Below are 27,021 nucleotides of genomic sequence, written 5' to 3' on the forward strand. Positions count from 1 at the left end.
TTCATATCCCTTGACTCTTATAACTGCCATCTGGTTTCTGTACAAATTGTAAATAACCTTTCGCTCCCTGTATTTTACCCCTGCTACCTTCAGAATTTGAAAGAGAGTATTCCAATCAACATTGTCCAAAAGCTTTCTCTAAGTCTACAAATGCTAGAAACGTAGGTTTGCCCTTCCTTAATCTAGCTTCTAAGATAAGTCGTAGGGACAGTATTGCCTCACGTGTTCCAACATTTCTACGGAATCCAAACTGATCTTCCTCGAGGTCGGCTTCTACTAGTTTTTCCATTCGTCTGTAAAGAATTCGCGTTAGTATTTTGCAGCTGTGACTTATTAAACTGATAGTTCGGTAATTTTCACATCTGTCAACACCTGCGTTCTTTGGGATTGGAATTATTATATTCTTCTTGAAGTCTGAGGGTATTTCGGCTGTTTCATACATCTTGCTCACCAGATGGTAGAGTTTTGTCAGGACTGGTTCTCCCAAGGCCGTCCGTAGTTATAATGAAATGTTGTCTACTCCCGGAGCCTTGTTTCAATAAAGGTCTTTCAGTGCTCTGTCAAACTCTTGATGCAGTATCGTATCTCCCATTTCATCTTCATCCACATCCTCTTCCATTTCCGTAATATTGTCCTCCAGTACACTGCCCTTGTATAGACTCTCTATATTCTCCTTCCACCTTTCTGCTTTCCCTTCTTTGCTCAGAACCGGGTTTTCATCTGAGCTCTTGATGGTCATCATGCAAGTGGTTCTCTAGCCATCCCTACTTAGCCATTTTGCGCTCCCTGCCGATCTCATTTTTGAGATGTTTGTATTCCTTTTTGTCTGCTTCATTTACTGCATTTTTATATTTTCTCCTTTCATCTATTAAATTCAATAATTCTTCTGTTACTCAAGGATTTCTACTAGCCTTCATCTTTTTACCTACTTGGTCCTCTGCTGCCTTCACTACTTCAGCCCTCAAAGCTACCCATTCTTCTTCTACTGTATTTCTTTCCCCCATTCCTGTCAATTGTTCCCTTATGCTCTCCCTGAAACTCTGTACAACCTCTGGTTCTTTCAGTTTATCCAGGTCCCATCTCCTTAAATTCCCACCTTTTTGCAGTTTCTTCAGTTTTAATCTACAGGTCATAACCAATAGATTGTGGTCAGAGTCCACATCTGCCCCTGGAAATGTCTTACAATTTAAAACCTGGTTCCTAAATCTCTGTCTTACCAGTACATAATCTATCTGAAACCTGTCAGTATCTCCAGGCTTCTTCCATGTATACAGCCTATTTTTAAGATTCTTAAACCAAGTGTTAGCTATGAGTAGCCCCAATCCATACTCACGTACTAAGTTTCCTTCTCTCCCTTTTCCTACTACTGAATTCAAGCCACCCATGACTATTAAATTTTCGCCACCCTTCACTATCTGAATAATTTCTTTTATTTCATCATACATTTCTTCAATTTCTTTGTCATCTGCAGAGCTAGTTGGCATATAAACTTGTACTACTGTAGTAGGCGTGGGCTTTGTGTCTATCTCGGCCACAATAATGCGTTCACTATGCTGTTTGTAGTAGCTTACCCGCACTCCGATTTTTTTATTCATTATTATACCTACTTCTGCATTACCCGTATTTGATTTTGTATTTATAACCCTGTATTCACCTGACCAAAAGTCTTGTTCCTCCTGCCACCAAACTTCAGTAATTCCCACTGTATCTAACTTTAACCTATTCATTTCCCTTTTTAAATTTTCTAACCTTCCTGCCCGATTAAGTGATCTGACATTCCACACTCCGATCCGTAGAACACCAGTTTTCTTTCTCCTCATAACGATGTCCTCTTGAGCAGTCCCCGCCCGGAGATCCGAATGGGGGGACTATTTTACCTCCGGAATATTTTACCCAAGAGGACACCATCATTATTTAATCATACAGTAAAGCTGCATGCCCTCGGGAAAAATTACGGCTGTAGTTTCCCCTTGCTTTCAGCCGTTCGCAGTACCAGCACAGCAAGGCCGTTTTGGTTAATGTTGCAAGGCCAGATCAGTCAATCATCCAGACTGTTGCTCCTGAAAAGGCTGCTGCCCCTCTTCAGGAACCACACATTTGTCTGACCTCTCAACAGATACCCCTCCATTGTGGTTGCACCTACGGTACAACTATCTGCATCGCGGAGGCACGCAAGGCTCCCCACCAACGGCAAGGTCCATGGTTCATGTGGGGAGGTCCTCTGGCATATGTCCACATTTTTGACAATAGTTTAAAACATTTGAAAATTTATGTTTCAGTTTCTTTATACCAACTACATTTCCCTCTCCTATTCCATTTTCATTCATATTACTCCAGAGATCACTGAGGTACTGTTAGTGTGCTTTTTCAGCTATGGGACTGTAGGCGAGTTTATCGCAATTCCCTCAGTACTCCGTATGCTCATTTCATTGTTTTGTGTACTTCTCTTCCTGCTACAGCTGTTTGCTTTTATAGTCAACCAATGGAAAATGCGAGATGGAATAGTAACAATATGAGAACGATAGACTGCTACTCATCATATAGATGAGACATTGACTGTCAGACGCAACTGCTAAATATTACTGGCTATTGAACTAAGTCCTCCTCCACATATGTGCATAACAAAACAAAAATTCTGTTTTGTCTAAGGAAAGACTTAAAAGGGAATGGTCCTATTGGACATGTCAAAAGCTACCCTGAAGTTTTTGATGCAGGAAGAACACACCAAAGGAAATGCAGTCAGTATTATAGCTGCTAACATGCACTGAAAAAAAGTGTTATAGCTTCTCTATTTTTCTGCATGAAGAACCAACGCTTACAGCCCTAGCGCATGGATCAATGAATAAGCAAAGGCAGTGGTGACAAGATGGTGTAGTGCCGTGTAGTGCAAAGTCCAACGGGCACACATAAGTGAATTGTAAGCACTTAAGCCATACCAAAAGCATCTCAAATTATTTTCTAAATAATTTGCAGTTCATATCGACAACTGTTGAAGATGCAATCATTACACAAGTCACTAGCAGAAGAAAGAAAATCAAGGCTGTGCATGATAGTACATTACATACATCAATTGGGACTTCAATTTGTTGACATTAAATATTTCATAACAATTCCTGTAGCACATTTCTTATAATTTTTAAATAATGTATATTTTGCTAACAATGAAACAGTCCTCGTTTATTCCCTGTAGTCACCACAAACAAGTGATGTGTGTTCTAGGTGAGGAAAACATTCTGCTTACACCTGACAAAATTAACGCATTCGGGCACTCAGAAGTTACTAGTTTTATTTAGACAGAACTGAAATTGAGTAGGAAATGCTCATGGCTGTTGTTTTGCAGTTGTGCTGTGTACTGGGCGTACTTAACACATTTCGTAATATGTGGTGATGCAAACTGACAATGCAGATATGCCTGAAGTTTAACAATACTGTTCCACTAATAAACCTGAAATAATACAGAGGTATCGGAAATTATAGTGCCCTCCCTGCAATTTTTTGAAAAATGCTTTACGCTGTCGAAATTTTTCTCATTGAGAGGCTGAATCGTGCACCATTAGTTCTGGGTGGAATCTGACTTACATTAAAAGTCTTCTTGTCATCGTCCTAAAGGGGTGTCGTAATGTCCAGCCCAAGAGTCTAACGAAAGCAAAGAATTATTTTCTGCAAATGGTACGCAGACATTTGAGACGGAATACTTAAAACTGCTGTCTTCCATTTTTACACATTTTGCTATGTCAATCGCAAGACTTCTGCAAATAAAGTCTTTTTTTGTTTATTTTTAATCCTAATATGCCCTGATATTCCTGAAGAAAGAAATAAAACTATGGAAACAGTAATCCACTGATAGGAATCACTGGCATTATTATATTACTTATGTGTCATAGCATTATCAACTGCAGAACTTACTGTCTATGTTCTTTTTTTTTCTTTTCTTCACTCAAAATGATAAGGTGCGGTTTGCAAATTGTTCATTCAAGAAACCTGGCTGTCTGTCTTTACACACAGGATTTTAGGGGAGAAAAGAAGTTTCCTCTTCACTTCCACTACAAATTTCTCTGCACTATGTGATCAAAAGTATCCAGACATCTGGCTGAAAATGACTTAAAAGTTCATGGCACCCTCCATTGGTAATGCTGGAATTCAGTATGGTGTTGGCCCACCCTTAGCCTTGATGACAGATTCCACTCTTGCAGGCATACATTCAATCAGGTGCTGGAAGGTTTCTTGGGGAATGGCAACCCAGTCTTCACAGAGGGCTGAACTGAGGAGAGGTATCGATGTCTGTTGGTGAGGTCTGGCACGAAGTCGGCGTTCCAGAACACCCCAAAGATTCAGGTCAGGGCTTTATGCAGACCAGTCCATTACTGTCATGTAAACACTCTGCCACATGCCTTGTGTTGTGAACAGGTGCTCAAACGTGTTGACAGATGCAATCGCCATCCCCGAATTGCTCTTCAACAGCGGGAATCAAGAAGGTACTTAAAACATCAATGTAGGCCTGTGCTGTGATAGTGCCACGCAAGACAACAAGGGGTGCAAACCCCCTACATGGAAAACATGACCACACCGTAACACCAAGGCCTCCAAATTTTACTGTTGGCACTACACACACTGGCAGATGGTGTTCACTGGGCATTCACCTTACCCATATACCCTGCCATCGAATCGCCACATTGTGTACCGTGATTCGTCACTCCACACGACATTTCTCCACTGTTCAATCGTCCAATGTTTACGCTTCGTACACCAAGTGAGGTGTCATTTGGCATTTACTGGTGTGATCTCACGTACAGATGTACGACACAAGTGAGACCCAATCACCAGACAACGTTCAAAGTTAGTGAGTTCCGCGGAGCGCCCTATTCTGCTCTCTCACAATGACTAATGACTCCTGAGGTCGCTGATATGAAGTATGTGGCAGCCCAATGCACCTGATATTAAAAATGTTTGTTTTTGGAGGTGTTTGGATACTTTTGATCACATAGTGTACCCATTAATGCCATTTCTATAGGAGTTTACTTGAGGTGTCCTTCATAATTCTGTGACTTTCTTTTTGTATAATTTCCTAAATCTATTCAACCACATTGAAAAATCAGTATTATTATCTTCTTTGTAATTCAGAGGACCATTAACCGTTTTCCCATTTATGAAATTCACATTTTACGAAATGAAACAGGCTTTGTACACTGTTTCAATTTAAGCATTTTGTCCCTCCTTTGGTTAACCAAAATATTTACAGCATTTCTTTCTCCATGAAAGCTGTTACTATACATGTTTGCTTTGGGCTTGGGAAATACTCTTATTTCTTTTGTGGAATTTAATTACCACAACAATCATCGTTTGAACCACAATTCACAGAACCAACTGAGTTATTCATGTTTCTGCTAACACTTCCAAAATTTCTAACGAAATGTTAACATCATTGGACTGAGTGAGCAAGAAATTAACTAATAAATAACACACACATACCAGGTGTACCGGTATGAAATGAGTGTTAAGATACAAATGTGTTGATAGGGAACATTGGTTATGAACAAGCCTTAATTTTTTTTTGCGTGGTTGGTATGACATCTGTCAAAGATATTTAGTACACATCAAGTCATGGAACAAACAACTTCATATGTTTTCATCGTGTTAACAATGTCGAATTTTGTACCAGAAAGAAATGATTTGCGGAAAGCATTAATTTTGTATTTTAATTTGAAAAATAGTGCTACAGAGTCACATTGAATGCTTGTCGAGGCATATGGTGATCATGCTCTATCAGAAGCAACATGCAAAAGATGGTTTCAACGGTTCAGAAATAATTATTTTGATGTAAGAAATGAAGAACGTGGAAGACCACCAAAAAAGTTCGAAAATGCCAAATTGCAAGCAATATTGGATGAAGGTGATACTTTGAGTCAGAAGCAAATGGCAGCAATGCTAAATGTTCAGTATTCAGTTTATTCACCATTGACCACTTACAGCGGAATAGGTCTGAACATTAAATATAAATTAACAATAACTTTAGAATAAAGTTTTTACAATTTAATTCCTTTTCTTTTAGGAATATTCTTATATACTAATGTCAATGATTATTTCAAAATATCCTGTTATCTTATAAAATGGGTGTTTGAGTAACCAGTCATAAATCTTACATTTGAAAATATTACTGGCCAGTGACTGAGCAGATGCTGGAAGTTTATTGGAGAGTTTTAAACTCATTATTTTGTGTGAGTTTGCAGTCTTTGTGAGTCTGTGTCTTGGTATGTCGAAGTCCTATTTGTCTCTGGTGTTGTGGGGATGTATGTTCTCTCTGGTCTCAAACTCATTTAAGTTGCTTTTGACATAAAGCAGTGCTGTGTAGATGTATAGGTTCGCAACAGTTAATATCATTTGCTTGATAAAGAGGGGGCAGCAGTGTTCCTTGGTCTTAACTTTGCTCATTATTCTGATTACTTTTTTTTTTAATTTTCAGAATTTCACTGACAAAGCAAGAATGTCCCCATAACAATATGCCGTAGGAAATGTGTGACTGAAACAGGCCAAAATATACCACCTTTAGATACTCATCAGTGACAACCTCTGTCAGCCTCCAGATGAGACAACACACTCTTGCTATTCTCTTGCAGATATGGCTAATGTGTTCCTCCCAGTTTAAATCTGAATCAATGTGGAGTCCTAACAATTTGACTGACTTTCTTTCAACAGCTGTTGTTAAACCCAGAATTAGTTCTCATGTTTTATCACGATTACATAGGAGTTCATTAGAACAAAACCAATTCATTACTAGTTCTAGTTTTTCCTGTGTTGCCTGATGCAGTTCTGTTGCATCATAGTGTGTATTGAGCAATGTTGTGTCGTCTGCATAACACACAACTGAATTTGCTCCTACATGGTAAGGTAAGTCATTAATTGCAATGATCAACAGAAAAGGACCTAGGACCAAGCCCTGAGGCACCCCAGTCCCAACTTCCTTCAACGAGGAGCATCTATTTTTAATTGATATTAACTGTCTCCTGTTACTTACGTATGATTCGATTACATCTAAAGATGGTTTGTGTATGGCATTAAATTCCAGTTTTGCAAGTAGGGTGTTAGATGGTATGCAGTCCAAGGCTTTGCTAAGATCACAAAGTACAACTGATACTAGATCTTTATTTTCGAATGCAGTTAACACCTGCTTAACAACTTCAGTGACAGCAGTAGTGGTATTTTTACCATGTCGATATGCAAACTGTCTGTTGGAGAGGAGATCATGCTTTTGAAAATATTTATTTGGTTGACTGTACATTAGACATTAGATATTCAAAAACTTCAGAGAAAATTGGGACAATAGAAACTGGTCGATAGTTTTGGGGTGGATGCTTATCTCCCTTTTTAAAGACTGGTATAACTTTAGCAGTTTTGAGTGCATCTAGGGAAAACTCCAGAATTCTAAACACATATTAAAAATGAAAGAAAGAGGTTGACAGATAAGGTGGATTATTTTTTTCCCTGCATAGTTACAAAACCAGTAACAGTCCATACTTTTGGAGTAGGTGAACCTTACCACAACTTTTACAATATCCTATGGGGTGACAACATTCCAGTGGAAAGTATACCTCCTATGGGGCACAGCACCAAGATGATCTAGTGCATACATGCCATTTTGCTTGATTTTGTTTTTCAGCTCACTCACTGAGGTTAGGAAGTAATTATTTACTACTTCTGGGACCAGCACTGCATCTTGTGTATGGGTTTGTGAACTATATTGGTTGATGATATCCCATGCTGCTTTAAATTTGTTGGGAGCACTTTCAATGTAATGTTCACATGCCTGTTTTTTGGCCGAGGACTGTTTGTCTTTGTAGATTTTTTTTACATTTTAGATAAGCTCTATAAGAAGTATTATCTAGCTCTGATCCTTGTTTATAAGAATTTTTATATATTCTGTACAGTCTGAGCATCTCCTCCCTAGTGAGAGCTACCGTATTTACTCGTATATAAGCCGTACTTTTTTCCGGTTTTTTGTAATCCAAAAAAACACCTGCGGCTTAGAATCGAGTGCAACGTAAGTGGAAGTTCTGAAAAATGTTGGTAGGTGCCGCCACAACTAGCTTCTGCTGTCGAATATATGTAGCACTACACAGGCATGCTTTGCAGGCACAAAGATAAATACTTGCGCCAAAACCTCTGCGTCAGTAAATAAATCAAAAAAGGTGGAAGACTAGCTTTTTTCTTCGCCCTAAGTTTCGACCAATGCATTTTCATACATTATCCAACGAAATAAATACAAATTCCGTATTGTTCATCTTCGAATGTAGCAGTATTTCAATGTACTATGAAAATCCGACTGGCAAGACTGGGATGTTTGTCAATATGGCCAACTCTACGTTCTGAATTTTTTCCTACCTGTGAGAAGAGATGGTTGCTAAAAGGAACTTTTATGAACTGTGAATCATATGCAGTATTCTCTTCACCATAAGAATAATACGAATATAAACATTTTGCCATGTTTGTTTCATGTTTGCTGGTATCTCATTTAAATCCTGCCTGCCTAATAAACTACGAAACTAGAGTGAGACAACATTAAACACGGAAGAATATACATATCATGTCATGTTTATGTTCTTATTATTCTTATGCCTAATAGTCATACAGTCAGAAATGAAGCACAGCAATTGGCTAGATTTTTAAATCTAAAATGACTAATTTCTGTGCAGAATGTTATGTACTAAAGAGGCGTCTACAAACAGAGAAAATTTTTCGCTAAACTCTCGTTCAAAACTTTTATCATACACAGTATATTATTTGGTTCTTGTTGATCATTATCAAAGAAAGTAGCAGTGTAAGTAACAACAAATAGCAGTCTCTTGCCATTGTTACACTAATGAGACACGAGACGATTCCTCTTTTTTTTTATATTGTAAGCGGCAATAGTGTGCACAAAAGCAAGCCATGCCACGAGCTGCAACAGGTGGTAAACACTCATTATCAGAATGCGACAAACAGTGCATGACACAGTACAGAAATACATTTTCAGCTTAGAGTGACCTAAACACCTATAACAAAGAGAACGGCACTTATCAGATGAAAGAAAAATAAACAAATAATTCAAACCAGATGAAGCACGTGAAACAGGAAGGGTACCCGTATAAATACGGATGGAGCACCTGACGCATATCAATAGCTACCTGGTAAAGTTTAACTGCTAAGCTTACAACTCGAAGCAAACCACTGTAGCTGTATCATCATTCATTCGACCTAAATTGTGTCTCATATTACAATGGACCAACTTTGTTTCGATTTGGAGGTGCGGCCTAAAACTTTTCTCTCCCCTCGAATTTCGAGTCTCAAATTTCAGGTGCGACTTACAGATTCTGGAAATCTTTTTTTTTCCCCTTTATTTCAAGTCTCATTTTTTAGGGGTGGCTTAGATTCGAGTGCGGCTTAGATTCGAGTAAATACGGTAGCTCATCTGTATACCATTTTAGCTGTTTGTTTTTCTTTTTATGCTTAGGGCTACTTTTGATTATTGGTGAGCAGGAGTACCATAACTCTGTGAGTATTTTCAGGAAGTTGTTAAACACCATTTCACCAGCTCCCTTCTCAGGTTGTGTGTTGTATACAAAGTCCCAGTTAACATCAGATAATCTGTCAATGAATAAATTAATATATTCATCTATCTGTCATCTTACCCATGTGGCATTAGACTTGATTCTGACTGATTTGTCTGATTTAGACAACTGATCACAGCAGAATGTTAAAATCAATGGTTCATGATCAGCTAGGGCTCCACTGGCAAGTCTGACATCATACATATCTCTAGGAAAATTTACTATATTATCTAAGCATGCATTATCCCATGTTCAAGATTTATTTCTCGAAACATACTAGATATATTCCTGCCATGGCTGTCTGTTAGAAAAAGCACACTGTCCTTTTTACCTGATGTACCCTGTTTATTATCATTTTCCCCAGAGTGATTATTCGTTTTCAGTGCATTGTCTTTTGAATGGACTGGATCATTTACACTGTCTTCAACACCGTCACTGGACTGCAGAACACCGTATTTGTTTTCATCCGTAAATGTAACTGCTGTTGCAAAATTCGTTGTTATTTTTCCAGCTAAAGTTCTACCTTTGTGTCTCTCTTCTATCCACATGGACGATTTGTACCCTAAGTCAGGTGCCACTTCACTTGATTTGTCCTACGACCGTAGTTCCTGATTTTCATTCCTGAGTGTGGTGATTTCGCTTCTTAAAGTGTTGACTAAGAATTGTAGACCTGAAACTCAATCTCTTAAATGTGTTATTTTGACATTACAATTCTTGCAAACTCCCTTTTTTAGCACACAACTGTAACTTTTTCTCGTATTAAAGTTTCACACTTCTATACTCTTGGCCATCTTGAATAAATCAATGAAAACAATTTCTGACAGTTTGAAAGCTATCGGAAATCCAAAAGTGTGGAAAATGGGTGCCACATGAATGGAATGAAAGACAGATGAAAGCCAAAAAACCATTTGTCAAATTTTGCTTCAATACATGAAAGAAAATCAATTTTGCATCGAATTGTTACTGGCGATCAAAAATGGATTTATTTTAAGAATCCTAAACGGGAAAAATCATGGGTTAATTCAGGACAACCATCAACATCGACTGCAAAACCAGATCAATTCGGCGAGAAGACAATGCTCTGTGTTTAGTGGGATCAGAAAGGTGTGGTATATCATGAGCTTCTAAAACCCGGTGAAACTGAATACTAATCACTACAGATAACAAATGATCAATCTGAACTATGCATTGATCGAAAAAAGACCAGAATGGGCCAGAAGACATGGCAAAGTAATTTTTTTACACGACAATGCACCTGGACACAGAGCAAAACTGGTTCAGAATACAGTCAAAACACTTGGCTGGGAGCTGCTACTCCACCACCGTATTCACCAGACTTGGCCCCTTCCAATTACAATTTGTTTTCATCAATGGGACATGCATTGGCTGAGGAACACTTCGATTCCTACGAAGAAGTCGAAAATTGGGTGCCTGATTGGTTTGCTTCAAAAGACGAATATTTCTATTGGCGTGGTGTCCACCAATTGCCAGAAAGGTGGTCAAAATGTATAGAAAGCAATGGTCAGTACTTTGAGTAATATGTTTTTACTTTTCAATTCAAAATTAGTGTTTCATTTTCAAAAAAAAAAAAAAAAAAAAAAAAAAAAAAAAAAATTCATACCGGTACACCTGGTAGGTATTCAGGAGAAGTAGGTGATTTCAAATGCACACCATGTTGTTCTTTCCTCTTTGCGAGGTTGAAAACATTAATAGGGTTTCACATTACTGTGAAACTCTGGAAACTGCACAAGAACGATGGTATTAGGAGGCATACACTAAGAAATCCCAAAGATAATTTATTCAGTTTTACCCCCACTGTTAACACTTACGCGATACTGCAAAGGCAACTGGTAATTATTATGGATATTGAATGAATTGCAAATTCAAGTGAATGGTAACTGAACAATTGTGTCAGAGAAACTTTCAACAGAAACTGAAGTTCACACCATGGCAGCAGTGTAAATTTTGCCAGCCACCTAGTGAGCTACTAATTTGGCAAACTTCAACAAGAAATACACATAAATACAGTTGCAGTATGTCTTAGCAGCTAATACTTTGACAGTGTTTGTCAATCAGCATATTCTTGCTGTATAAAAACAGTTTATAGCAGGTTTTGACATGTTGGATTGGACAGTTCCCTTGTTAGTCTAACAGCTAACAATATCTTGCTCTCTTTCTCCACAGTGTCTGTTTGCCACTCATTGTCTATTCTATGACGAGCAGCAATCTATCCTTTCCATATTATTTTATAGTCAGTTACATTACTTTGTACAACTTCTTTCTCGTCTCTTCACGTATTAAATTCTTCAAATGATTATGCATCTTCAGTTCGAAGGCATTTTGAAATACACTATCTGACCCTCAGCAATCTTGCGTCTCAGTAAGCTGGCTTACATCCCCGCAAATTACGCATGCATGACAGTTAATTATTGTACACAACAATGTTTTTAGTTAATTATAATGTTAAAACAATGCTATACGTATTTCAAATTGTGAATTTCTTTATAGACCAGTGTCACGGCTCCTAAAAAGAAAAATGCTACGCTATACCCCAAGTAGAAACTCTAAATTTTTGGAAAGTTGTACCAAGGTTCTCTGCAGAAAGCTGCAGAGTACAATATTGGATGGGCAACAACTTATGACATCGAAAAGAAAGAAGATGCTATGTGACAGTGCACAACCCAAATAGATAATAAGTTGGGAAAATGCAAGGTAGTGTGACAGAGTGCAAAGGAATAAATGGATGCATCTGTTTACAGATGATTCATACAACATAGTAAATGAATTCCAGTCAGTGACCCATAAACAAAGGAAAAAGCATTTGCACTTAAACAATTTGGCAGCAATAACCAGCAAAAATAACACAGCATGAAGCAGCCAAAAGTCCCTGGTGAAAATTGACCAACTAGCGAAAAATATCCAGAAGAGGTTGTAAGGAAAATAACACAGGAAGAAGATTTAACTGGTGATGCCTTGTACAAGGTTGATGAAACTGGCCTCTTTGATAACATGTTTCCTCGAAAAAACAATTAGCTGCCAACGACGAGAAGGAATCCCTTATGTACAAACAACAGAAACACAGTGTAATAATATTAGCGTGTTGTAGCACAAATGGCAGTCATAAACTAGTGTTCATGTTGATTGCTAAATCTGAATATCCACTGTTTTCAACACAGCAAAAAAAAAATACTAACAATGCAACATTCTGCACATAAGAAAGTGATGATAGAAAGAAAAATGTTCCCTCTCAGTGGTTCCACATCACATTTATACCAGCTGTGAGGAATGAGCTGAAGAAATTTTGCAATCAATTAAAATGTCATTACAGACATGCACCTCCTGTCTCCTTGTACAACGAATGTGCAGCAGAAGCACGGGGTAAAATGCAGAATTCTACCATAATGAAGAGCTGTGGAAAAGTATGGCCATCCACTTATGCACAGCAGGAGCCAATAATGAGCGCAGCAATGGGCCGGTCACTGTGGAATCAATTGCCAACACTACATTAAGATGTTTCACAAGCTTCCAGGAAGAGGAGAAATTTATGAGTAAGACTATGTTAAGTGGCTGAATGAAGAAAACTGAGACCACACTTTAACAGTTGAAAAAATAATCAGAAGTGTGGAGGAAAGTAATCAAGAAGAGGACATGGGAGATAGGAGCTGCAGACACCTTTCTGGAGTACATCATGCAACAACTAGATACTTGCAGTACCAATGTAATGCTCCTAAAGTGGATGCCACCATCAAGTATCATCATTTCAATGTCTATAAATTCAGGACATTTCATAGAGAGTGATACTACTGTATAAGTTTTCTATGAAAATGAATGTATGTTTGGATTAAAGAAAGTACAGTCCAAATGCTGAAACTTATGCTGATATGGTGCGCGTGCGCACACGCATACATGTGCGTGCTAGCACGCGCCCCCCCCCCCTTCCCCCCACACAGAGAGAGAGAGAGAGAGAGAGAGAGAGAGAGAGAGAGAGAGAGAGAGAGAGAGAGAGATCAGCCATATCATCATGACCACCAACCTAATATTGCTATAAACCCATCCAAGCAGTACCCAGAGTCACCTGGTGAGGAATGACTGCTGTCAGACACATGCACAGAGCATGCAGTATCATGGAGTGTGCTGTCCGTTTGTAGAATGGGGAAGCTGGGCGATTGATCTGAGCTTGACTGAGGGCAGATTGTGATGGCTCGAAGGTTCGGTACGAGCATTTCAGAAAGTATACGACACTGGCAAAACCGTAGTGAAACCAAGTTCAGATGTCGTGGGGTTGGACGGCCACCTGTCATTACAGATTTTAGACACTGTAGACTGAGCAGACTGGTAAAACAGCACAGGCGGAGAACTGTGACAGAACTGACATCAGACTTTAATGCTGGCCAGAGTACAAGTGTGTGCGAGCACAAAATGCACTGCATACTCCTAACGATGGGCCTTCGCAGCTGACAATTTATACATGTGCCAATGTTGGCATCGGTGACTATGACTGAAATGGGCATGTGATCGTCAGCACTGGACACTGGCACAGTGACAGATTGCTGCATGATATGATGGATCCCAATATCTTCATTTTCCAGGGAAACTGCTTCTTGACACCTTTACTGCAAGATGCACGGGTCGAGTGGAGCTCATGCAAGGCACCATGACAGCCAAGGAGTATCATACATTACTTGCAGACCATGTACACCCCTCATGACGGTCACGTTTCCCGATGGCTGTGGCATTTTTCAACACAATAATGTGCCACATCACTAGGCCAGGAGCATAATGGAGTAGTTGGACGAACTCAGTGGTGAGTACCAACTGATGATATGTCCTCCCCCCCCCCCCCCCCCAAACTAGCGAGATCTGAACACAATCAAACACATCTGGAATGTGATTGAACATGACGTCAGAGCTCCCCTCCCCAGAATTTACAGGAATTGGGTGGTGGTGGTGGTGGTGGTGGTGGTGCCAACTCCCTCCAGCAACCTACCAGGGCCCCATTGCTTCCATGCCACAACACATCACCACCACTGCTAACCATGCCAAAGGTGGACGTACCAGCTGTTAGGTATGAGGATCGTAATGTTCTGGCTGATTAGTGTACATACAAAGAATGACTATATTAACGAGAGTTTAAGAGTATACAAACAAAGCTTCTAAAACCTTTACTAGGTATCCACAGGCGTATTTGGCTACTGAGAAAAAGCTTCGAACATGTCAGTATGTAAACAGTGAAGTACACTGTACATTACTGTAATCATGCTGATACAGCGTTTGAGGCACTGTCATTTATATTTGAAGATCAACCAGTTTACCCAATGGTGCAACCAGATCAGTATGCTACCTTCAGGACCAATGGAGAGAGACCGTTCACTCACTTAATGGACAGCGCGGACAGTGTCGTGAGCTGGGGGCACTGCTGAGCCACACGCTCGACGACGGCTGCGGGGCAGCGGCAGAGCTCTACTGACTCCAGGCAGGGAACGCGGCCTATGTTGGCACAGAACGCCGCCCACCACTCGTCAGCACGGCCCGCCGGCACCAGCATCTTCCTCATGTCCAGGTGGCGAGTGCCACGCTTCGCCAAAGTTGCCACGCATCCTTTCCAGTCAGCAACAGGCGAATTTTTCAGCCGTACTGTCTGCCACTGCAAAAGAGGAAACGAGGAATAATGGCAACATGGGCTACTAACAAATGCAGTGCTTCTGTCAAGTGTAATTGTGACACGTTACGATAAAAAGGTTGCATCCTTCGATGACACGAACAATTTTCTGTAACTGCATTCGAAATTATGTGGACATTTTATGAAAGAGCTATCACTTTCACAGATTTACTAAAACTGTGGTTCTTTAAGTTCTTATGATGAAGTGAATGTCCAACCAATTTTCAGGCATACAATTGAGCCAAAAATACCTATTCTTTTGTTATTTCAGCTAAAATCCTTACAGCAACCTGGGTAAGTTGATGCTATCCAGCTACACATCCAAAACCTGACTGAACATTTTGAATACTGCTCATGACATAACTGCCAACTTTCAAAAACAGAAATCCAGAAGATCCCAAATCAAAAAAATTTAACGGGTGCATGTGTTGCTAGGTGTTCAAACATAGCATGAAAAGACTACACAGAAAGAGATTACAGATAATGTTAACACACATAATGTAGGTTACATTTTAAGATCACTATTTTCGAACTCTGAACTAGGTACTTACACAAGTTACTTGCTGATGAGGGTTCAATTTTTTGTCACTTAACACTGGGAACAGTTTACACTCTGCACAAAAATGAGCTTTTCTGCTATTACATGTTGCACAGGAGAGATGAATAAGAATAGCTTTCTTCAAAAATTTTGAAGGAAAACTATTCATGTAACATGGACTGCTGATTCCTGTTTTCAGAACAGAAATGGATCCCAGAGTTTCATTCTACATGGAGGACCTAAACTAATTGGTCTGTCAAGTTCTTACTCTCAATCGTAGCAGAGTCATCAACCTGCAAAATGAATCAATTTTCCTACTGCTATCTTTCATTTTCATATTGTAGACGTGTTTAAAGGATTTAATATTATTTATTAATTCAGTTCTTCCACCGTAAACAATGATTATATCACACGAACACGTGGAACAGAACACGAGTGTTTCATCTTTCCGTGATTGCATAACATCCGGAAATTCAGTAGAATATGAATCCCTAAAAGACTGATGATATCATTTTTTAGTTTAACTCCTCATGAAAACACTAAATTGCACCAAAATTCGTCACACAATTACACGAATACCAGAACAAACAGCAAACACCGCATAAAAGTGAGCATAAACAAACCTTTCCCGCTAACATGCAGTTGAAGCACAAAGAGAATGCAGCAATAAACTGTGGGACTTGATTATCAATAGAACGTTCGATCAACTTTCACCGGCAGTGTTTCAAACACATAGAGTTAGCGACAAAAGCGCAGCAGTATTCTGGGAGAAGGGATTATCCATAATATTGTCGGTTGAAATTCCATCGAATTTCAAACGCTTGCATCTCAGAATAGCAGCTATTATTAAAAGTCAAACCTGGAATGCGATGGGCGGGAAATAGCCTGGGAGTTGAACATCGGGAATAAAAATTATGTTCATCTGGAAAACCTCAAGACTGCCCCAAAATCTGGAAATCATCTGGGAAAACTGGGAAACTCGACAGGTATGTCATTGTCTTCCCCAAAAATATGGCACCAAGCAAGTATTCGAACTGTAAAGGTTCTCCTTAAGCTATACCTGTAATTTATTGCACCAGCTACCTTCAAACTGATACAGAGCTAAATTAAATATTTTCTGAAAGTATTTTTTTGGTATATAGCTTTACACAGAAGTGACACTTGAGTGATAAGCAATGCAGACAAGAAGAGAATAGCTTTTGAAATGTGATGCTGCAGAAGAATGCGGAGACTAGATGGGTAATATCAGATAACTAAAGAAGAGGTACTGAATGGAATCTGGGAGAAATGAATTTTGTGGCACACACTGAGTATAACATGGGATTAGTTGCAGGGCCTTTCTTGGGTATCGAGGAATAGATAATTCGGCAATAGAGGGAAGCGTGGGGATAAAAGTTGTAGACTGAGGAAAAGGCTTCACTACTGTAAGTAGTTTGAAATGGGCATAGGCTGCAGCAGTTATGCAAATATTTGCACAAGATAAGACTAATGTGGAAAGCTGCATCAAGCTGGTCTTCATATTGAAGACAAAAACATACTGAATACTCGTACATAAGTTCTCTATAATGGCCTTCAATGACTTCATAATAACTCCCACCTTAATTAAATGTTCACAGTTCAATTAGTTATGTCAAACAAATACAGTAACATCAACAACAAATTCTGCACACAAACACGGGTCAATGAATAGAGACGAATGTCCTCAATATCTAAATGACAATACTGTTGGAAACATTTTTGAGCTCCTCAAATAGTTAACCATCTGTGTTCACTGGTAATCATGGAAGGGAGGGGGAGGTCATCCTGTTGATCTACCTGGCATATGCCAACTTACTGCTGTCTTATGGTATAATGTTCTGTGTAATCCCTTATGAAATAAGTATTTTTTTGCAATAAACAGTGCAGTTTTATCACTGTCATATGTTCAATTTAATAATGAAATTTTATAAAAAATTAAGAAAATGACAGGTACAACATTAGATGAAGGAATTAGGGGTTGGAAGGGAGGGGGAATCTGTTACTAATCATGCATGTGCAACTACTCAGAAAAGTGTGCAATATGTGGCAATGAAAATTCTTGATTTTTTATCCAATATGACAAAATTTTCAAAAAGAAGAAAAGTAAATTTTAAATCTGAATTGACATCCTTTCCACAGACAATTATTTAAACAGCGAGCCTGTGAGCTTAAGTACAAAGGTATCATGCATTCATAGGTAATAAACTGACTGGTTCCACATTATTTTGAACAGAATCACATGAACAATTTATAGCAGATGGAATTAACTGACTGAGTAAGATATCTTTCAATAGCCAGAAAACAAACTTTCCCCAACAAGTGTAACATCCACAACACATGCTGCTACAGGCTCCCCAACTGACGATAATTTATGACAGGAAGTGAAAATCATAATGCATTTTAATTTAATTAGTTTCATTATTTTTCAACATCTTTCGTGGCCTGCAATTAAAAACGGCAAGGCGCTCTGTTAAATACATCATCAATTATAAACCTCAAGAATCACATGTGAACAAAATGAGGTATACCATTAAAGCACCTTTGTAAGTACGAACAAAAGCCCAGGCTCAACAGACCTCAGTAGCGATTCTTCACATAAATATAGCATGAAAGCAACTGCAATTTGGCATGTGTGTGTGTGTGGGGGGGGGGGGGGGGGGGGGTGTACTGAAGCTTGTTTAAGGTTTTTTTTTTGTTCTACAATTTTGTAAAAAGTATCATTCTTACATAAAAACAGAGTTATAAGATTTTCATTCGTTTTCTTGTGCCAGCCGATGACAACACTTCTCAAAGAGTAATTCAATTATTATGTTGACAACAACTGAAGGTTCTAATGACATCGATTATATTTGAATGAAAACAGAGATATTTTAATGTATATCCTAATTGTTGGTCAGTGGGCTCATTAGTTTCACAAAGACTTGGTTCTCTGTGGACCCGAGTGGTAGTGATTTTTTTAAAAAGAACACAGACACCTTTGGTCTGCTCTCTGGAGTGTAAGGGGTAATTCCCAACACTTCGTATATTTTGGAGTCTGCCATGCATCTCATCATCACAATACGCTCTATTCCTGAAAGGAAAGTGATTATTCATTAAGGATGCCAATACCAGGGAAGATCTGTGTCAGTTCCATAGATGTGTAGGAACACATGGTTTTGACCACCTTACAACTTAAGATAGATTGAAGAAAGATAAACCCACATTTACAGCATTCGTAGATTTTGGAAAGATTACAGACAATGTTACTACTCAAGTTGTTGCAGTACAGAAAGCCTCTTCTTCAGAACCTTTCATTTAAGAAGACACTTTAGGAAGTGATTCCAGCCCCCCCCCCCCCCCCCCAAAAAAAAAAAAAGCTAAAAGGGGCTCTAGCATGACCTTTGGTTGTTTAAGAATTGCTTTTCAATATTTTAGTGGTATGCTATTGACGCCAGAAAGTTTTACAGTTGACATGAACAGTGAGGCACATTTCCAAACATTGAAGTCAACAAACAAACAAGAGATGTTCTAGTCACTCAATTTTACGCATTGTGTTTCTCAGTTTATTCAATTTCTTCTCATGCTATCTTTTTGCACATTTCACTGATTAATTTTTGATATGTATTCCTGAAGATTTAAATCTCGAGACACGAGAGGACACTAACATATTATATGCATCACTTGTAAGCTCAACTTTATTTCAACTGGAGGTGTGGGCTGGGGAACACGACGACCACTACTATCTACAAACTGACACTTGCAGTTTCTTATTTGCTTTGTACTTACCAGTGAATCATGCGCAGCTACGCTACACCAAAGTCGGCAGACCCTCGCAGCACGTAGCACTTCTTGCACCTTGAGATACTCAAATATGTGCAACATGGCATTGTATGTTTCACAGACGTTGGCCATGTATCTCGACATGAATGCTCGCAGGGGTTCGGCATCACCGTTGGCAGCATCCACTGTACGTGGCTTCTTTGACACTCCAGCTGCTTCCTCTGGTGGCGAGGCGGCGGCCTTCCGCTTTCTACTCTCTGCTGCGGCATCCCTGTAACAATTTGCACACACAACTTGTTAACAGATTGTCATCCTCCTGTGTGTGTGTGATTAGGATTGCATATAATGGTTCCACAGAGACAACTAACTGCACATATGTACAATGAGGAATTGCATGCAGTCTGGTACATCAACACTGTGAGCAAGTTACAGAATATTGTTGACTTCATTTCTTCCTGACTGCAAATACATTTTTACATTCCTCTGAATGGCATACACTTTTCTAAGCCTGTACTACATTGTTTTCAGTTTGGTTTTTTTTTTCCTGATTCGAACACTATAAAATTACATTTTTTAAATGTTTGTAAAAGTGGATTTGTAAGTTATGTTTTCAGTCTGGAAGATGATTATCGCTATTTAATTATACACAGTTATAGTTGTTACAGGCATGTTGTTAAACCTATATGAATGTAGCACAAATAAATAACTGTGCCACATATGAACAAATCTTGGCACAATTGCCGCTACTTGAGAAGTATGTGGTTTTTTTTCTATAGATTTGAGATTACATATGTACAGATAATTGTAGATTATTCCTACTTTTACAGTTAAATCACTACACAGAATTACTGTAGCTATGTGGGGAAAAAAAAACAATAACGTCAGCTGCAGGTATTCGTTCAGAGTAATTTTTCAAATTTTTTTATGATCACTAACTGAACAGGTCTACACATATGTACAAAGTAATGTTATCATGAAAGAGTTATCTGGAATTATATTCCCCCAAAAAGGAGCTATTCACAGCTCAGACTTTACCTCCACTACTGTATTCGTCAATGTATAATGCAGAGAACTCAGTTACAAGATGTGAAAGCATGGATTTTTAGAGGTTTCTGTAGTAAGAGAAGAGTGAATACCAAAACGTCAGAACACCAGTTTTAAATTATCTTTCTAAATATTTGTAGAGGTCAATAATGCTCTAATTTGTGACAGTCACAGAAATGGTATCTACCTTTAATCAAATTCCTGTAACGGATTACTGCTGAAATCTGTTCAAGAAGCGTCAACAAAATGAAGTCCAAGTTGTTAAGTGTGTGAACGTGCCCCATATCAATCAGCCACAGGTGAGTGGTCACGGAGACTAATATTTCTTGTAGCCACCATGGACTTTCCATTGTAATACTTTCTAGCAGAGAGTTGACATTTACTTGTTTATTTTTGTATGTGCCTCTCTCAGGACGACAATTCCAACAATTCACAAGTGCTCATCTACATCCAAAACTGTACTAAATTGTCTATTGCCACCACGAGAGATGTTACAAGAAAAGAAACACCCAGTAATTACATCCACTACACATATTCCACGACAGTTTAAAATTGTTAGTGACATACTGCAGATTTTCAAACCCCAATTGCAGTCTTTTCTCCTGACAAACGCCTATTCTACAGTTACTTACCTATATTTTTAGAATGTAAATCCCTATGGAATTGTGAAAATACTGCCTTATATGTAAGTTATCTTAGGCTACTTATTTTTGGAGATAGTAAATGTAATTTACTAGCCAAATTGACTAGTAAAAATTTTGCTCAAACAAAAAAATCTTAAGATTTGTTTATCTGGTCCAGCCACAGTGATTTGAGCACTTTCTCAAATCATTCCAGGTAAACGCTGTGACGATTCCATCTGAAGGGTCAGGGCGTACACCTATTATTTTCCATTAGTACCATTAGGATTAATGATGTGATATTTTTACTGCTCCTGTCTTCATTATTAATTCTGCTCTGATTTTTTACCTCATAATGAAGATTGGACATGTAATAACTTGTCTGTCCAAGCCAATGTCTTATCAATAAACACCCAGTTCAACAAAAATACATAAAAACTAAACACAACTCTAAATGCATTAATTTAAGTGTAAGATGACTCTGTTATACAACAGAAGAAAAAAGTTCCCATTGAAATTAAATACTAGCCTCCTTTCATGAAGTGTGCCAAGCAATATAACTATTAAACAAACTGTACTTTCATGTACAAATTCTAACCACAGAAGCAATATTACAGCTTTTATTCCTGAAGGCATGAACATGTCTCTCCCACACCTAAAAATTTCCTTCATGTGAGTTCTTCATTTCACGGTATTTTAACCATCAATATCTGGCTGGCTGAAGACTTCTGCACGAAGTATATTTTAATTCTCAAAGCAGTTCTGTAAAGTTTTGCTTATCATTGTAACACTTTGGGCAAGAACAGGATATGGCCTTTGCCACTGCCTCTATGAGAATCAAGTTTTTCAAACTAATATAATTTTCAATACTGACAGACTACACATGAAACATACAGTTATTTTTTTTTCCCCAGCTGTAATGCCGTCACCCCGGGAGTTAAAACTTTTGAGTGCCACAAAAGGCAAGGTGTCAGCATTATTTATGCAAGGCAGTAGCACCCAGAACATTCTAGAGAAGAACTGGATTAATGTATGGACAGAAATTATGTGCACTGTTGCTGCCTTGCACATACAGGACAGAACCCTTGACTCATTCGGCAGTCATAAGTTTTAACCCCTGGGAATGATGGCAGAGACAGTTGCTTAAAAATTTTATCTCAATTGAGGCTGCATGGAAACCAAGAACATTTTATGCAGTTATGCTGATGACAGACTCAGAGTGCATGCAGAAAAATCAGTTTTTTTGTGCACCTCTCTAAATCATTTTTCCTCCAATTAAATCAATGAAAGCATTAAAGGAAGCAGTCCAAATTTTGGATATGGCTTAAATTTGAGCTAACTAGAAATTTGGTGCTGCAGTCTAGCACAAACAATGTAAAACAGTGTTTCAGGTCACTTCAGTTGTTCTATATAACTGTCACAACAGTTCACCATCCCACAAGATTGTAGTCAATGTATACTCTATTTGGACCATCCTAAAACTTTTGCAGTTAAGCATTCATTATTTTTTCATCCAATTTCTGTGTTTATGGATAGTCCTCTAGTATGCAGTGTTAGGGTAAAATCTTTGCTTTCAGAAATTTTCAGTTTTAATAGCAACTATTTTTCATTGTTTTCTAATTAATCTAGAAATTATGTTCTAGTAATGGCCTAAATTCGGGCTATTATGTGTAATCTAAATTTGGGCTGTAGCCAGATTTTGTACCATTTTGTCAATTCGACTATCCTGTGCTGTTTTCTTCCTAAAATTCCAAGGAAGAAGCTAAAATACGTCCCACAGGACATGAAGAAGAAATTGTATGAAACAGGTGTGAGCAAGGTGATTCCCCCAGCCAGTGGTAAAACTATGGAGACAACCTTATTACTTTTATATGAAGATGGTATCTGTTCTTTTGGACACGTCCATTTTCATATAGATAAGGCTTACTGGCCAATGATCTTCTTCAGTACATATACACTCACATTGCCCAAACTCTTATCGGAATTGGTAAACTGATTGCCACGAGTAATGAGTATGGCAGGCAGGGGCACTACAAATGTAGTGTATGGAAAGTAAGTTGGAAGTGTTGGTCTCACGGGGAGTGTGCCTGAGAAAAGTCCCTGCAGTCGCACTGTCTTCTGTGTCCTCAGTGGCTCAGTCGGATAGAGCATTTGCCATGTAAACAGTAGATCCCGGGTTCAAGTCCCAGTAAGGGCACACATTTTCAACTGGCGCCGTTGATATTTATCAACACCTGTAAGCAGCTAAAGGTCTGGATTTCATTGTAATTTCGTTATTACCTTCAGTCTACTTTAGAGAGTCATACGCTGGGTAAATCCCATGTGTTGACCCCTTTAATTCATTAGCTTCAACCCAACAGGTCTAAATCAGCAGTTAGCCCATATAACACTGCTCCTATTCCCACGTCAAACAAAGTAAACAGCAACCGAGGACATAAAGCTGTAGGACCTATCCTGATAACTAATGCTCCTTACAAAACGATGTCACAAAAGGTTTTTACCAAAGAAGAAATTTCTACTAATCCTTCCAAATGAAATGCTGCAAAGAACATACCGTAGTTCAAAAAAGAAAGTGACATCTCATTCTAAAAGTGGAGGTTGCGAAAGTATAGAAATAAATAAACAACAGATACAAATGGGAATGAACGAAAAAAGCAAGAAGATAAGATGAATCCCAGGCAGATGAATCAACTGCACCACTTGGTAACAACCTGAGTGATTTAGACTGCCCTGCTGAAAACAACAAGCTAGACACTAGCTTTTTCACCTATATCTGAATATTTTAAGGTCTCAACACTCTGTTGTGTCAACTTACCAATATTTTTTAAAATAAAAAAAATAGTGAGATTATGTTACATCTCGCCATAATAGCTTAAATCAGGACATTTCAAAGTATTCGTTACTACAACACACTTAGACTTATTTTTCAATAGAAGGTAAGTTCTGCCTTGAACGGCAAATAGCAGCCCAAATTTTGACCACTTGCTCAACTGATATGTCTTGTACACAAAGGGATGCATCTAATGAACAAGCAGGTATAACTAACATCTTTATGTGGAACTTAAATTTGCAACACGGGAACACTGCTAATGCACAGCCACTTCAACCTTAAATCCATACTGTCAGCTGCTAATTACCAATGTGTTGGGCTTTGATAAATAATTCAATTGCAATATATGGTCTTGCAAGTAATTAACAAAAGACATATATACATGAAATAATCTTCCTCCTTTAAATGCAGTTGGGAACCACATTCTTCCACACTAATCTCTGCCATTGGCTTTATAAACAACAACACTCTTGCAGCACTAAACAAAAATTTTAACTGGTCTGATTAATAACAGACTTTTCTGCAAGATACTGAAAAACTGTTTCCAAAATAAATAGCCAGTAGATGATTTCTAACTGACACATAACATTTACAACTATGGTTAAGATATGTTGCAGTTCCTGATCACACTGCAAATCATCAAACTGGAAACAAATTACAATCTGAAGACAAACTTCATCCTCATTCTTAGTTCCAATTCAATGTTCAACAACACATAAAAAACAAATGCCTAACTGGAAAACCAAGGATTATCTCCTACAAAAACAAATGAATGTACATAACAAAGATACAAGTTGCATGGAGTCACAGAATATGAGTAGTAACAGAGAAGACTAATTTATCACTTATTTTTGATGTAATGAATTCAGGCATTCATCAAACTTTGAGAGCAAAGTATCACCTGTTTGTTAAACATAAAGTTCCCTGAGCACAGTGAGCATGTGACTAGAAAATGTTGTTATACAAGTTGTATCACATATTATAAGTTGTTTTACATTTGACAATTAAAAACTGCTTTACATCACCCAGTGGAGAAAATTCTATTCATTTCTCAACCCTGAAATAAAGGCAAAAGAGGTTTTTGTCAATTATGTAAGAAATATGAAAATCAGCTTCACATTCATGGTAAACTTTGAATGATAATCTGCGAAATATACTGATGTCAGAAAATGTAATGCTATTTTGTATCGTCCAATGCATTAACTATAAACAATGGATAGATCGAGATCGAACAACAACAATATGAAAAGGATAGATTCCTACCCACCATATAGAGAAGGTGATGAGTCACAAACAGGCACAAGAATACTGGAAATACATGAGCAGCACTCTAGCTTGTATGTAGTGGTGGCATGGAAGAGGTGTGGAGTGGGGGAGGATAGCAGGGTCGAGGTGGGAGAATACATTTGTGCTACCAGTACGAAGGTGCAGGGATGTCGTAGAGGCAGCATAGGGCTGCTATGTGTGGCATTGAAAAGGCTGTGCTGGGGAGGGAAAGGGAGGAGAGAAGTTGAGAAGGGTACAGGACTACACAAGTGTGTCCATGGGATAGAAGACATGAATAGTCCTGGAGTGGGAGCAGACATGGGGATAGACAGGACTAGAAACATTTGAGGCCCAGAGATTATGGGAAAGAAGGATATGTCGTAGGGAAGGTTCCTACTTGCCCAGCTTAGAAAAGCTGGTGTTGGCGGGAAGAATCCAGACAACATAGGCTGTGAAGCAGTTGTTGAAGCGAATTAAATCATGTTGCGGGGCACATTCAGCAAGTGGATGGCAGTGACTATTCATGTGGACAGACACCTTGTCAGTTGTCAAGTATATAAACAACACAACACAATGATTGTAGCTAAGAAGGTAGATCACATGGCTACTTCCACAGGTGGCTCTGCCTTTGACAGGTAGAAGATGCCTATGACAGGTGATTGGTGGAAGCTGTACGTGACAGGTCTTGTACTTAGTTCTACTGCAGGGATATGAGCCACGTGGGTAGGTGTTGAGAGCAAGGGTGTAGTAGGGACAGACAAGGATGCTGCGTAGGTTCGGTACGTCACAGAATATTGCTGTGGGTGGTGTGGGCAGATTTCAAATTTCAGGGTACAAAACATCCTCCCCACCTTTCCCATGGTGGTATTCTATCACCCACGCAACATACACAATATCCTTGTCCTCCCTACTTCACCACTGCTCCCAACATAGCTCACGGTTCATATACCCACAATAAAACGAAAATGGAAGACCTGCCCCATACATTCTCTCACTTTCACCTACTCCAGATCTGTCACAGGTGTCTTCTACTCCATCAAAGGCAAGCCCGTCTGTGAAAGCAGTTGTGTGATCTGCAAACTTAGCCGCAACCACAGTTCCACACTAAACGTTGACTCGAAAACTGATGAGCTTCTCTTCATTCTTCAGTTTCAACATTTCACTGACAGGGAACGGCAATTTTATTTTAATTCCTTAAAATGTTTCTGCCAACAGCTGCAATTATTTATTAGGCAACTAGTTTCGAGCCCTTACAGGTTCATTTTCAAGCACGGGCTACGGAGGCTGCACTGACAGTGCCTGATCTTAATCCATCATTCCTGTAACATCCCTGGTCTCAATATTTGCTAGTTACGGTCCTCCACCTGCCTATTTCCATGCCTACCCCCACTACGGTACTAGTACTACACTCACCTTCTATCCCACCAATGTTCTTTCTGCTTCTCTACATCTTCCTTCTTACCTTCCCCACCCACTGCCTCTTTGACGCTAGACCTAGCAGCCCTATCCTCCCCCCTCCACATCCCTGCAACCTGCCACAGGCTGCAATAGCAGCTTTTCCACCCCTATCGTGCCTTCCTCCCTTATCCACACTTCTTCCTTACAGGACTCCGGCTGAAAGCTGAAATATTTCTAGAATTCTTTTTCACTGTGCCTCTGAAAACTGAAATATTTATGCTATTTTGTCAAAAAAATGTCATTTTCAG

General features: G+C 38.9%; 1 protein-coding gene across 2 annotated transcripts in view; it reads right to left on the reverse strand.

The window, feature by feature from the left end:
* The window catches only part of LOC126291581 (uncharacterized), a 172,685-nt gene that overhangs the window by 31,906 nt on the left and 113,758 nt on the right, over nt 1-27,021 (reverse strand). For both annotated transcript variants that reach the window (XM_049985114.1, XM_049985113.1), the window contains 2 exons: nt 19,562-19,826; nt 14,957-15,225 (listed from right to left, as the gene is read on the reverse strand). In XM_049985114.1, coding sequence (XP_049841071.1) covers nt 14,957-15,225; nt 19,562-19,826 — 534 coding nt within the window. The remainder of the gene's footprint in view (nt 1-14,956; nt 15,226-19,561; nt 19,827-27,021) is intronic.

Source organism: Schistocerca gregaria, chromosome 9 (assembly GCF_023897955.1).
Source record: "Schistocerca gregaria isolate iqSchGreg1 chromosome 9, iqSchGreg1.2, whole genome shotgun sequence".
Classification (NCBI taxonomy): domain Eukaryota; kingdom Metazoa; phylum Arthropoda; class Insecta; order Orthoptera; family Acrididae; genus Schistocerca; species Schistocerca gregaria.